We start from the raw sequence: 12,283 nt of genomic DNA on the forward strand, positions 1-12,283 counted from the left end.
GCAGAAAAGAGGTCTCAGCAAATATAAAGCCTCTGGAGCAGAAACAAGCTGGATATGTTAAAAGAATAACAAGAAGGCCAGCGTGACTGGAGGATAATGAGTGAAATTAAATAGAGAAATTAACAAATGCCACAGCATCTCAGGCCTTTTAAGACAGAATTTGGATTCTATTCAAAATGCAATGGAAAGACACTGTGGAATTTTGAGGAGAGACTCATGGCATAATCTAATTAATATTTTAAAAAATTTTTTTCTGCTATGTGGACATAGACGAATCAGATGATAACAGGAAAGCCTCTGGGAAGAAACTGTCACAGTCCCAGGGGAGGAAAACTTGCGAATTAGGCAGTAGTGGTGGATGTGGCAAGAAGCAGACCCATCTGAGCTGTCCGTTGAATGCAAAGTCAACAAAAGTTCTTTTTAATGTTGAACAGGAAAAATGACACGTTTTAATGTTGAACCTGATAGAGTTGTAAAAGATGGTGGAGAAGTGGTTGTGAGAAGTCATGGTTTTACCAGAAAAACTCAGAGATCCGTGAGCTACACTTAGATCCTACTGAGTGGGGTTTAGCCTAAGTGAGGGAGCGATCTTATCCAAAGGACACAGAGTTCTCAAAACTCCTAAATTCCAGAATAACTCAAATCCTGATATCTTCCTTCATAGATGACTATGGGACTAGGATGCAACAGTGTAAAGGGAGGTCCTCCTAGGCCCCCTGTCAGAGCGGGAGTCTAAGAAGCCACTACTTCTGGTGGGGTGCCAGGGCTGGGAGGGCTTATGAGACCGTAAGTACAGTCTTTAAGGGAATTTACGAGGAGTTATTTCAAGTATACCTTTTGCCTCAAAAATGTTCTCCTAAGTGGGAAAAAAATTAGTCACACAAATTCCTCAGTGAGGTTAAAAATAAAACTATCATTTACTGGATGTGAGGGGAAAAAAGTCAATAAAGGGTAACTCTTCTAATGAAAGTAAATCTGCAAAGAAACAAGGTTTTGATGGTTTGTTTCTTTTTATTAGCTATTAAGTTGATTTAACAGAAAAACAAATTCAGTTGAAGATCATTCATTAAGATAAGCAGAATTAACAATAATTCATTAAACATTCTTTGAAGATGGTCCTATTTTACTACTATTACCTTCCCCATATGTGAGAGTCATGAGTAAGTCTTGGAAAAGAGCGCATATTTCTTTTAATTCAATAAAACATTCAGTCAAATAATAACCCAGGTGCTATTACTTTGTTTTGGGTTAATGACATGTAGCCTAGACTTTGCTGTAAGACTCTGTCCTAATCTTTTATAATTTGATTTAGAATGTCAAACAATCTGACTGTTTCAACAACCCATTAAGTGCTTTGCAAAATGACAAAACATTCTATATGTCACTTAATATCTACTCCAATTATACACAACACATCATGCTCAAGATCTAGATTTATTTGAAAACATTTAGTCCAATTTATATTAATGCAGAAAAATCACATGATAAACCACAGTTGTAGCAGAGACAGAATAATTGTGTTCTGCAACATTTCCACACAAATATAATTTGATATTTAAGTAAAGGATGATAAATCACAATCACATGTAAATAACATATTTATCTTCTCAGTAGTAGTAAGAGCCTCTTTTGAGTATGTAAGGTCTTCTGGGTTTATTTTCATACAGCTGCCGCTTCAGAATGTAAGGAATTTTTCTCTTTATAACTTCTTCCTTTTCATTTTTGTCATTTCCAGTATCAAGAATATCTTCTTGAATCAACTGCAAGATAGACATAATATGAATGAAACTTACATGCATAAAGTCTTCCATTTCAGAGTATCTGTCTACCTTTTATCTCATTTGCTATTCAGACAGTAAGACATATGTGGATGAGATGTATGAGGTTTAAAGCAATTAAGTGTTTTGCCTGAGGACACTTGGCTATCAAGTGGCTGAGAGAGGATGAGAATATAATTTTTCTGATTCTCTGTTCAGTGCTCATCAGGCTAGCATTTAAATTTTTTTTTCTTTATTTGTCAAGGCCATATATTAGTATCTCCAAATGAAGGAACACAATATAACTTTAGTATTTTTCTTCAATTTATGATAGACCAAAAGATAGAAATATAAATCACAGCAAATATAGAGTTTTGAATCTATTGAACCAGATTTGGCCTCAGAGGTCAATGGAATTTTATATTCAATTAAGTTAATTACTGATGTGACTTGAAAGCCATTCTAAAGATCTATTTCTTAGTCATAGAGAACTGCTTGTTCTGCCTACTTGCTCAGCTGTTGTAGAAATTATCATATGTGAAATCTCTGTTTAATTGGTAAAGATATTTAATTGTGCTTCTTAATAATTAATCATTAAAAGCAAGTTCACATTAAAAAAGCTCAAGGGAGTTAATCTCCATGTAGAATCTTGTCTCATATTTTATTGAATATGTTGCATTCTAAAATTGGTTCCAAATACTTTTTCTGATGGTACTCTTCTGATTCAGAATGTTCAACTGGCATAAAATATTTAGGAACTCTTTTCAGAGTTTTGTACATGATTTACATGAATTTTTGTTAAAAAAAATCAATGCTCAAGATAAGAACTGTATTCATATTTGTGACTGTATTCTAAACTTTGGGGTGACTATAACTCATACTGACAGGAGACTAAGTTTTTAATCCTAATCTGTATGCATTGAATCGTATCACAAGTACTTTATTTCAACCCACAGCTATTCAATTTCAGAGAAAGAAAAACAACTACTGTCAGACAATCTAGTTTCTTAATCTTGTGTTTCTCTGTGCACATAGTCTGTAATTACTTGCACTACACTCTGAGTAATACTATCATTTTATTTTAAATCACTCAGTAACATTTAATATAGCAAAAGTTTTAATCTTATGTGCACCTGATTTGTCTGTATTATAGTTTATTGAGGGTTTATTTTTTTCCTGGAGAAATAGCACATAATTGATATTTCCCTATGTTAAAATTAGTACTTTTCAAGTTTTATTGACCTAATATTTTAAAGAGAAAATTATTTAGCTGGAATTGGAATTAAGGGATATACAGTCCAGCAAGAAAAATTAAAACTAGCTTTTTTTTTTATTCTGGAAAATACCATTTTGTTTACAAGTTAGAATAAACACTAGAAGTTCTACATTGCATTTCCTCTTTTCCACAGGGTATCTCTGTGATAGTGTGTTACAGATGTTGTTATATTAGCAGGAAAGGCACCCTCAGACCCTCAGATCCCCAATGTTGGTGTAAGCCCAGAATATGAAACATGAAGCAAATTTCTCTTAGGGGTTAATCTGAAAGAAATGTTTCCCCTGTTGGGAAAATTTTTAAATTTTCTTCTTATTTTTTCTTAAAGATTTTTGTTTCTCTTTTCTCCTCCAAACATTTCCAAACCAAAGGTGGTGAGTCACCAGTGTAATGTTTAATAGAACTGATTCATCCAGTCCTTCGTGGTAGTTCTGGATAATGAAATTTGGCTATATTAGCCATAGTGGACCTAATTTAGCTTCTAAGGATGATTGAAATCCACAATCCACATGCTCAATTAAAATAGACATATTTTAATTGAATATCCTTACCATTCTGGCTTTATTTGCCTGATATAGTCAAATACAAATGGAGCCTTTTGTGTTCTGTTTGTTTATAAATAAAACACAAGACTTAGTGTTTCTAAGAAAACATTTTGAGTTTCCTAAGTTTCTTAGGCATGCCACCACCACTACCACCAAAAATTGCCTAAGCATGCCATCCACAATAAAAGCATGTGGATCAAATCTGCCGTAAGATAGATCCCCCTTTTAAGACCAAAGAGAAGATATTTTGCTAAATTCCAAATATTTGCAGGACACTTTGAAGATCTGAAGGAATGTTAACCTCAACACATGGTTTATTCTTCCTTAATATTTGTAAGTCTTCCTGTTACCATGATGATCAGGATTAAATAAATCACCACAAATAAGAGTGAACTAGCACAACCATAATCATATTCATACTTGGTTTTTGTTTTACCTCCCAGTGTTGAAAGGCCCTGCTGCGACAGATTTTTCGGAGCTGGTATATTGTCAACATTGCTTCCAAGCTAAAGCCATCTAAGGCAGTGGGAAATTTCCTTCTTGTAATAAGCTCCTCCTCATGAAACTCTCCTGTTTCCTCAGCTTGGCTGTTCAGGTTATTTATAAGACTGCAAACATTCAGCAGGCTCATTTTCCAAGAGGGAACACTTGCTTTACTGATCTGAAATTAGAAAGAAATAGTTATTGCAATTAAAATTTGTGTTGTGAGAGTTAGAAATAAATTTCTATTGTGCTAAGCCATTACCTTTTAGGATCTGTCACTCTAGCCTAACAAAAACACTGTTATTAATTTAGTAACTTCATATCACAAAGTTGAATAGTGCCAATACTTCATATCCTCTATTTAAGAAATGCAATAAAGTTAATACACATAAACACATACATACATGAGCAAAGCATGAAAGAAAATAGAAATTATAGTAAGTAGAAATACATAAATATATATGTCTACATCACAGGTGAATATATTAAAAATACCACACTCTATTACACTCCAGTTTAGTGTCCAATGGAACAGCAACCAAGATGATACTAATAGATTTGGGCAATTACAGTATTGTGAGACCACGAATCTATTCCACACATTAATAGTTGTCTCAGGTAGCATCACAACTGACCAATTTATTTATTTGAAAATTATAATAGTTTCTAAAATAACCATCCTTTTCTAATAAGATCTTGTCTGAAACCATTATTAGCATAATTAACAATTTTCTCATTTGCCAATTTTCGGAGAAACTAAATGTGAAATAATTCACAAAAACTAACAAACATCTCAAAGGGCACAGATGAAGAAAAGCATAGATTTTTTTCTGAAGAACATAAAAGAATTTTTTTTGAATGACCACAAAACTTATGAGAAGACTCAAAAATATTAATGTCCGTTCTATTGGTGTCAATTCTCTCTGAATTATTCTCGAAATGTGATGCAATTGCAAATCAAAGCTCTAATATGGAAAATATGGGAAGGCTGGAAGTTAGAGGAGGGAATGTAGCAAAATAATTACAAAGTTAATTAGGAAATATGAATGTGTGAGAACTAAGAAGGTTTAGAAAAATAAAAAGGTAATGAGGAAGGACTTATTCTACCAGATATTAAAAAGTATCTTAAAGCTGCAGTAATCAAAGGGTGAATTTTTTTTTTAATTTTTTATTTTTTGGGGGTACACCAGGTTCAATCATCTGTTTTTATACACATATCCCCGTATTCCCTCCCTTCCTTGACTCCCCCCCCTCAAGTCCCCCCCACCCTCCCCGCTCCAGTCCTCTAAGGCATCTTCCATCCTCAGTAATCAAAGGGTGAATTAATAGAGCAAGAATAAACATAAAACTTAACAAAAGAGAATATAATGTCCAAAATTTGATCCAAGTACATGTGATTGAAGAGCATACGGCAAAGTTTGCATTTGAAATCCTTGGGACAGTTGGCTATGGGGAAGTCTGGATTTAGATCTAGTTATAACTTTTATTGACATATTATAGTCCAGCAATATCCAGATGGGTTAAATATGAGTGAAAATAAAAGTATGTAAATATATGTAGTTTATTTTATGAATTTGGAAAAATATTATTAAGCAAATATCCAAACCAGAATCCATTAAAAAATTATTTTAAATACAGAAATGTGTAAATTATCTCTCAAAACTTAACAGTCTGAACTAAAATAAAAAGCAAGATATATTGTAAAAGCTGCCACAAAATGTTAATATACTTAACATAGGTAGAGTTCTTCAAAAAGAAGTTGGTGAATGTCCCAATGAAAAATATAAAATTATTTAACCTCAGATAAATACTGTGAGCAGACTAGTCACAGAATCTCTCATTAAAGAAGAAATGAAACAGAAATATGTGGAATGATGTTCATCTTGGCTACTATCAGATCAGAAGACCCTAAAATGTGTAAGTACACTTGATATACTTATGAGGATAAGGAGAAACAGACACTGTCTCTTCTAAATATTTGTTGGTCTGAGTACACATTGGCATAACTTCTTGAAAGGTGTTTGGGCAATATGTATTGAAAGTGTAAATGTGCATACCCTTTGATTAAGATTTTATCCTGGGGACATGCAAATCTGTGAGTACAAAGACATTCACTATAATGTTTTCAACCAGTTTGGAAATGCTTCCAACTATGCCCCTTGAATCAGCCCGTTGCTTGAATTTTTCTAGGGGAAACTTAGAGGCAACATGCTCCACTGCGTGGCAGCAACACCACATGTCTTACCATTTAATGGGATACTACAATTTTACATTCAGAAAGCTCTTTAGAGATCATCTGATTGTTTTCCTTAGAACACCAGCTCTGTACTCAGTTTTTGTTTGTTTGTTTGTTTGTTTTTAAAAGAGTTCCACTGTCAAGAAAATTGGAAAACTTACATTTAAAGGAAATTTAAAGGCTTTTTGAATTTAGGTATCCCCAGAGCTTTTTACTTTCAAATATGCATTGTAACTTTTCAATGGTGCCAACATAATATCCAGTGCTCCCCAAACTAATTAACCACAGAATGCTTTATTCATAAAGTATCTGTCAGGACTTATGTTGTCTGATTATTTTTTGGGATGAGTAAACTGAGTAAAGCATCTTGTTCTCTTCTGCCAGTTAAAACAGTCACTAAATCATTCAGTAGTACTATTTAATAGCACCTTACTGTCATACTTCAGAAGCACAGCAGACAGAGCACTTTTGACTATAGGATGTCTAAATAGATATGTATTTGAGAACATTTCTTATAAGGTTTAAATAGTTCACTCAAGACAATGACAAAGACCCTCCCTTTGATGAAATCTGAGTCAGGCTCCTCTGAGTCCTCTTCTTGACCAGGTCCCCCCCTTGGGCGCTGTCCTTGGTCCACTTAGTCCAATTTTAGCATGAATCCTTCTGAGTCAAGTTAATATAAATGTCTCACCATTGGTATCTGATCATCCTAGCATTCTGCTGAGTTAGCAAGACTCCTCCTAGATTTAGTGTTTCCTCTTAGTAATTTTCCATACACTGACACCCCCCCCCCCCAACCCTGCTCCTTGGCTGTAAATCCACAGTTGTCCTTGTTGTATTTGGAGTTGAGCCTGATCTCTGCAAAACCCTCATTGTAGTAGTTCCTCTTGGATAAAGTCTTCCTTGCTATCTTTAATAAGTGTCATGAATAATTTGCTTTAACAATAAACATTCTTATTAAATTATTTTATATAAATGTTTATAATAGACCTAAGCCTATAGATAAGAAATTTAGAATATTGTCTTCTCTTGTTTTCAAAATGAGGAAAACAAAAATATTTGTGGTTCTTACCATGATTTGATTAAACCCCTAATACTGAATAAGATCCTGGTCAAATTTTGGTTTCCCTAATTAAATGGGACCTAATTTATATTACTAATGGTCACTATCTATAATACACTTAAGTGTATTACGAGCATATGAATTGGTGAATTTGTGGTGAATTCAAGCATTTCACCTGAGTAAAAATAAAGTCATCTGTGGTGGAGCCCTGAAGTTCTTATAGCTGAATACAAAAGGTGAGGGCTAGTAATAAATCCTAGATTCTTATTGTTAGGGCACAAATATTTATTAAACTCTTACTATATTCAAGGCATTGAATTAGATCATAGAAAATTACAACATTCCAGCAGCTTTTTTGACAGCCTAAAGAAAACATACTGTACAAAGTTCTCTTTCTTAATAAAACTATACCAAAGCACTAGCATTGGTAATAAAGAGAATTGTATTGTGAAAACAAATTTCTTTATCTTCCACTTTTCTTCAAGCTTTGGAATCTCTCTTGACCTTCTGTTGCTTAAGTGTATTTCTATGTTACTATTTAAATGTCAAAATATTTTTACTTTAAAATTGAAATTGCTCACATATTTTACCTTTAGAATGAAAAGAAGAAAGCTGAAGCTTTCAATAATGGAGTTAAACCAATAGCAAATACTTTTCTTTAAAAATTTTAATATAGCATTTTTTAAATGGTCAAAAGTTTCGAGTTTTCATTTGCATAGAACGCTACACACACCAAAAACTAATTGAATCACAGAGAAAAAAGTGACAGTAGTTTTATAAAAAATAAGAAATGAGATTTTGTCCCCATCCTAGCAGCAAAATTGGGATAATTATGCTTCTGGGTGCTTCTCCATCATAGTCTGTATTTTACTTATTTCAAGTAACAAAGAAGCAATGGGATTAAATTTTTCTTCCATGATCTGTTTTACAAATATATCCCATGATTGAATGAAAGAGAAATATGTTATTCTGTCTGCACTTTTGCTATGTATTTTTCTTAAGAATAAAACTAAACCACTCCACGTACAGAAATTGCTTTTCCCTTACAGCATCTTGGCCAGGGAAGGAATCATAACCTCTACTCCCACATTTTTTGCAAAGTAGCTACCAATCCCCACACGATAACCCTTTTTGGAGATGATTTAGCACCTTTATTTGTCAACATAAACTTGAAATCATAGAAGTAAAATCTCTACCAAGACACTAAGACAGACTAATCTGCTCCATTCTTCGAAACAGACTATTGACTTCACTTGTCTTCCTGTTTGAGTTGAAGTGATTAAAGCCATTGCTATTCTGATTGAGTATTAAACAAAGGATCTGTTATTGTAAGGTTAAATATATTTGTTCACTGCATTTTAATAGCTAAATGAAATTTGATCATTCTTGATAGGAAACCTACCAAATTATGGTAGAATTTGGTTTCAATGTGTTCCACTTTTGCAGATTTGGGCAATTGTGGGAAATATATAGGTGCTTAAATTTTCCCCAAACACCTTTTAAGGACAGTAGTAGGAAACATATTTGTTAGTTTTCAGATAATAGTGCCCCACACTCTTAAACACACACAAAAATGGGTATTTCCCCTTCACACCCACTATCGAACATAATTCTACTTATATACTAGGGGCTGTTGCACCTGGAACATGCTCATCCTATTAGCCAAGAGAAACCCGAGCCGGCAGGAGGAGTTCTGAGCACTTATTTTCTTCCCACAGCATCTGTGGAGTCCTGAGCATTGGTACTAGTGTTACAACAGTGATTGCACCAGGTGATTGCCTCACCTCGAGACATGTTTTTCTTTGAGAAACATCTTTTGGTTGAGAACCCTGTTCTCTAACTCTACATTTAGATACACACTGATTAACTCACTCTGGGTAAATCAATATTGCGTGGTACATGGTAATCGGGTATATTCTAATTGTTTTATTCTTAGGCACAGGTTGGAATCTAAAAATCTTGCTTTCAAGACCCCAAGAGAGGAATAATAAGTCCCAGTACAAAGTTTTACCTGATTTAATAAAAATAATAAGCAGGTACCAATAACACTTCTGTTATGAGGAGAATCTAAATCTAGGTGTGGACTTAATGTAAATGTCTAGGAGATCATAAACTCCAGCCCTGGCATTTAAAAGTAAGGAAGCAAAGGCAAGCAATGTTAACTAACCCCCTTGCTTAAGATCAAATATTTCCTAAGTCACAGTTGCAGGATTAGATCTCAAGGCTTCTGTTTGCCAGTCTGTTGCTCTTACTGTGTACCACATTTCTTTCATGGGTTTCATGAACTTTCATTCTTAATTTAGAAACTCCATTTCACTCTCCCCAATATTACAAAAAAGGCAAAAATGTCACTTTATTTTCATTTAGGTATTTAACTTTAGGCCAATATACCTTTCATCATGTACATGTGATTGGAATGGAAAGAGGAGTTTTAAAAATACATTTGCATGTCCACATAACATACATGTGACTACTTAATTAAATTTGCAATATAGTGATTGATAGTCACTACAACTTCTTTCCCTGTCACATCAACACCCTTAAGTACTTTGAACTTAAGGAAAAGTTACCCCTAAAAGGAAATGCCTCCCAATGAACTTTTCAGTCTCAATGGGAAGTTATTAATATAGGAAAAGGACACCATATTTATAGTGAGAGTTCATATGTTTTTCAGTCCTTGGTTTAAGAAAAAGAAAAAGTTACCTTTGATGTATGCATATTGGTCAATAAATCTGCTTCTAACGCTTTCATTTCCTCTTCTGAATCTGAGTAAAATCAAAGCCACATGTTTACTATATAATCACATATCATGTAATTATAACATATCATAGAGATTTAAGATTAGTCTCAAAAAAACTTTGTCTTAGAAGTTCACTGTCTTTGCTATGTATTTATTCTCCTTAAAATAGTATTTTAAAAAATTATAGTTTTGTTTAGGCTAACAGAATAGAATAATGGGAGCACTTTTAAGAAAATAAGCACATGATTTTATGCCAAGAGAGCTATTGATGATTTGGACTTGTTTAATCTCTGAATCTCAGTATTAAAAAAACCTGATTATTTGATATATGCTGGATAATTTTTACTGGAAATAAAAATTTACATATACAGACTATATACATATTGATATTTTAAAAACAACATAATGAAAAAGTATGTACAAGATATTTTTCAAGACAAAGCCAAAGGAAATTGCTTATTGATAATTTTAGAATAAGAAAGACACTGAGATTAATTTGAGAGGCTATTTTACAAAATACACTTTGAAGGATTTGTTTCTCTACTTTAAACAACGCTTCAATATCACGTGTACCTAGCAATTTTATCTCAAGCTATTAAGGAATTTGTTTAAGTAGAAGTGGAGCTGTCCATCAATACCTGTACAAGAGTATTGAAAATGAATTTCTGACTTTTTTTAGAATATCCTTTCCAGTTTCCAATAATGAATATTTCACAGAGAAGAAAAATTTAGGAAAAACTGTAAGGTAGTAGAAATAAAGTTATAGAATACTATACTGAGTTAATTCATAAAATCATATCAGGAGTTTGAATTAAACATTTCAGTATCATATTTATGCTGTAACAGTATAAAACAGGTTAAATATTTTTTTGCTGCATTCATCCCTTGCTTTTTTTCACCTTGATGTGATCATTCAATTATTCTTCAAACCTTAATTGGAGCATATCATAATCACTATAATATTTCATATTACACTTTTAAGTTTAAATCTTATTTTAAAGGTGAGCTATTGATAGATATTTGACAATGTATGGTTTCTTCTTAATTATCACATGCAAAATACAGGGAAATAATTTTTATCAATATAGGAATGACACTTTTCCAGTTACATTCTGTATCAACATAAATGACATGCAAAAAAATAGTTAAATTAATAATATGTCTATTTGTCAGGCAGAAAAGTTACATAAAGTGTTTCTTAAGAGATGTGGTATTTTGTGTATTTTTCTAGAGATAATTTTCTACAAATAATGTTTTATTCATTTACTCATTAAACATCCATTTTGACTTTGTTATCTTAATATATACACAACGAAGAAAATAATTTTTGAGAGGGAGAAGCCATCATGTCCTAAGAGAATGAATGAGGATGAGATAAAATATTTTGAATGGAATCAGTTTTATTTATGGGTTTGCACTTTGACAAGCACCACATCTGTACTTCTAATTAGACAATGATCAGTTTAAGTTTTACATTTTTTTTCCTAGTGGTTGCATTGTAAAGGGGAAAATGAAGTATTTCATTGAAATCCCTTTTACAACCTTGCAGATTTGAAAAGGAAAAAGAAATCTTTCAGTTCTTGTAATCAGAAAGACAGAGAAAAAAATATCCAGTTTCTACCACTGAAAAGCAAATCCAGAATAAGGGAGAAACTCTTCTCCCTGGATACATTAACGTAAGTGGCAACACACTGTAAAAACGGAAAAAGAAATCACTTCAGGGAGTTGTGAAATGCATCTGAGCTTACCTGAGCACAGACCCCAGGAGCTGAAAGCCAGGAGGATCATGCACACCAGCTGGATTTTCATTCCTGCCATCATCTTCCTGAGCCTTCTAGCAAGCCAAGTCCATTAACGTCAGAGACAGGCTGAAGGGGGCTCTCTCGTGCTTCCTCCTGCCTCTAGCAGACTTTGGAAGTGACTGAACTATGAGAGATGCTTTGACCATTCCCTATATATATATGCAGGGGATGATGTCATGAGTACACGGGGATTATCTCTTCAGGATGTGCCCTTCATCTCCATCCCTCCCCTCCACTCCCCACTTCCTCCTCCCCTTTTCCTTTGTCCCCACACACCTCTTCTCCACTTCTGAACCTCCAGTAACAGTGACACCTTCCCTAATTGCCACTGCTGCTCCAGATTTCTGACGCACAAAAGGAGTCATTCAAAAGCAATTCCATACA

At 33.5% G+C, this 12,283-nt stretch overlaps 1 protein-coding gene across 1 annotated transcript; it reads right to left on the reverse strand.

The window, feature by feature from the left end:
- Positions 1-994: 994 nt before the first annotated feature.
- NTS (neurotensin) lies at positions 995-12,025 on the reverse strand. Its single transcript, XM_057743054.1, has 4 exons — positions 11,846-12,025; positions 10,061-10,122; positions 4,012-4,236; positions 995-1,760 (listed from the first exon to the last, which is right to left on the reverse strand). Exons 1-4 carry the CDS (start codon positions 11,916-11,918, stop codon positions 1,608-1,610), a joined length of 513 nt encoding a protein of 170 aa, XP_057599037.1. The 5' UTR covers positions 11,919-12,025; the 3' UTR covers positions 995-1,607.
- Positions 12,026-12,283: the final 258 nt, after the last annotated feature.

This window comes from Hippopotamus amphibius, chromosome 7 (genome assembly GCF_030028045.1).
Source record: "Hippopotamus amphibius kiboko isolate mHipAmp2 chromosome 7, mHipAmp2.hap2, whole genome shotgun sequence".
In the NCBI taxonomy this organism is placed as follows: Eukaryota; Metazoa; Chordata; class Mammalia; order Artiodactyla; family Hippopotamidae; genus Hippopotamus; species Hippopotamus amphibius.